The 2,296-nt window shown below is 50.8% G+C and overlaps 1 protein-coding gene across 1 annotated transcript, besides 5 other annotated features; it reads left to right on the forward strand.

Annotated features, from left to right (window-relative positions):
- The first annotated feature begins 2 nt into the window (after nucleotides 1-2).
- Nucleotides 3-19: a microsatellite.
- A 19-nt stretch (nucleotides 20-38) lies between these two features.
- Nucleotides 39-66: a microsatellite.
- Nucleotides 67-243: 177 nt separating this feature from the next.
- TraAM80_10460 (uncharacterized protein) lies at nucleotides 244-1,557 on the forward strand (the record flags this gene model as incomplete). The annotated part of the gene is made up of 1 exon (XM_029387077.1): nucleotides 244-1,557. The coding sequence occupies one exon, from the start codon at nucleotides 244-246 to the stop codon at nucleotides 1,555-1,557; it is 1,314 nt and encodes a 437-aa protein (XP_029233078.1).
- Nucleotides 1,558-1,994: 437 nt separating this feature from the next.
- Nucleotides 1,995-2,046: a microsatellite.
- A 29-nt stretch (nucleotides 2,047-2,075) lies between these two features.
- Nucleotides 2,076-2,122: a microsatellite.
- Nucleotides 2,123-2,126: 4 nt separating this feature from the next.
- Nucleotides 2,127-2,296: a microsatellite.

A 2,296-nucleotide genomic window follows, 5' to 3' on the forward strand; every position in this document is an offset into this window, starting at 1 on the left:
CTACACACACACACACACAAGTTTTCGTCACTTCCTAGTATATATATATATATATATATATATATAGCCTGTGATACCGCCGCAGTGAGTGTTCTCTGTGGCTGTTTGTCTTCCTAGCATTGCCTGCTTCCCGCCGCAAACGACGCTGTGGGGGAGTGCGCACGGGCGGAACCTGTGACAAGATCGCGCGAGGAAGGAGAAGGGAGCGGGGAAAAAAAGAAAATAAAGAAAGGACGTGCGATAATGAAGAGTAGGAGCGGGCTGGAAATGATGGAGTCCACATTGGGGGAGAAGGCAAAGTGGGCTTCCTCCACCCCTATGGGACCCTCCAAACCAACCGCCTACGCGAGGAAGCAGACCGCGTCGTCTCACAACGCGGGAGGCCCAGGGAAGAAGAAGGATACCTCTGTGCAGGGCGGATCGGCGAATACGTCCAAAGGTGATGACGTGGACGACAGTTTTTTTTTCGTGCAAGGCAACCAACACATCAGAGGCAGCCAGAAGCGTTTGGATGCCTACACCCCGACGCTAAGAGACGCACCAGGGGGTTTGAGGGCGGTTGAGGCAGGGAGCACCATTATCACACCGGGTGGCGGGGAGAAGACGTCGGTTGTTGGGGGGGATGATAGTGCACTTTCCCTTCCGCGCCTCACCACCACCGAGACAGAGCCCCCTGCCCTGGGGGAGTGTTCTACGCCCACCATTCTTGGCGGTTCAGCGGTTGTGTGGGCCGGTGGGCGGCGTCACCAGCAGTGGAAGGCCCGTGACTCCCAGCAGCTGGTAGAGCAGGAAATAGACGGAGAAGAACGAGTAGTCTTACCACAGGCGCAAATAATTGGTCTCTCACAAGAGGCAAATTCTTTGTCTTTGCAGTCAGCATTTTCGCCGCAACGCCCCACGGAGACAGGCAACAAACATTTGCGGCATCTCTCTTGGGCGAGGCGTGCCCTGCCAGTGGGTCCGACGGCCGTCACGGAAAAAACGAGTCGCGCGGAGCAAGTGCCTCAAGTTGAGTTGCCTGTGTCACCTATTTGTGTTGGTGGTGATGCGGCAGCCGAGTTTACTTCGCGTCTGTTTTGTTGCACATCATTGTCCCTGTCGTCGCTCTCCACGCTGTCCTCCCCACCATCACCACTGCCACAGCTGGGCGCCTCGTTTCAAAGTGCGGGATATGTGACCACAGAGACCGCCTCCGTGCCGGCGGCCGCACGTGGTGATGATTCGGGCATGGACAATGACACAACCATAATGAGGATAGAGGATTCTTTCATTTTATCGAGGTATCCCAAGGCGCCTGGTATGAAGTCGTGTGAGGGGTCAAGTGAAGTGGCTGCGCCTGCGCTTGCGCTTGCGCTTCGGCCACCCGAGTTTGTGGGCTGGGCGCGGCTTGACGCCTGCAGAAGGCTGCCGGGGTACAGAGAGGCGCGGAGGACGGCGCACACGCTGGCGCTGACGAAACTCCGACAACTGTTTTACTGCGGCGTGGGGTGGGTGGCGTGGTCACAAGGATTGCGAGAAGAGGGAGGGAGGATCAATGGGGAAGTAACACGCTCATGAGTGACACCGTAAATATTTAAGGAAAAACAGCCAAATCAACGGCGTTAGAAAAAGGCAAAAACAATAAAAAAAAGAAAAGAAAAGAGAAATAAAAAACACATAAAAACAAAATAATGAGAAATAACAACAACGGCGACGACACCATATTCTGGGCGGTGGCGGGGAAGCACAGCCGCAAGGTTTTGGGGTCCGGAGATGCAGCGACGGTGCTTGCTGTCAGTCAACAGGGAGATGCCGCCTGCGGTGGCACCTTGCTTGTGCACATACACATTCGGGCAGGCAAGGTGTACGTGCGCGTCCAGTGGTGGTATACCCACATTTTTATCGAGGGGACGATTTCAGTGTGCTGTATAGTCTACGTAATTCACTAAACACCGCTGCGGTAGGTAAAGGGATACCTCCGCCCATGTGGCCAACGCAGGCGGAGTTCTCATGAAATTATTATTATTTTTTAGTTTGTATTTATTCTTTGCTTTTTTATTTTTATTTCTTTCATCGACCGTCCGTGTTGATTGTGCATCTACATATATATATATATATATCTACTATATATCTATCAGTATATCCATCTATATACCTATAGTATACCTATATATCTATCCATGTACCTTATATACATATATACATATATACATATATACATATATACATATATACCTATATACATATATACCTATGTACCTATATACCTATATACCTATATACATATACCTATATACCTATATACCTATGTACCTAT

Source organism: Trypanosoma rangeli (genome assembly GCF_003719475.1).
Source record: "Trypanosoma rangeli strain AM80 chromosome Unknown Tra_15.4_contig_00981, whole genome shotgun sequence".
Taxonomy (NCBI): domain Eukaryota; phylum Euglenozoa; class Kinetoplastea; order Trypanosomatida; family Trypanosomatidae; genus Trypanosoma; species Trypanosoma rangeli.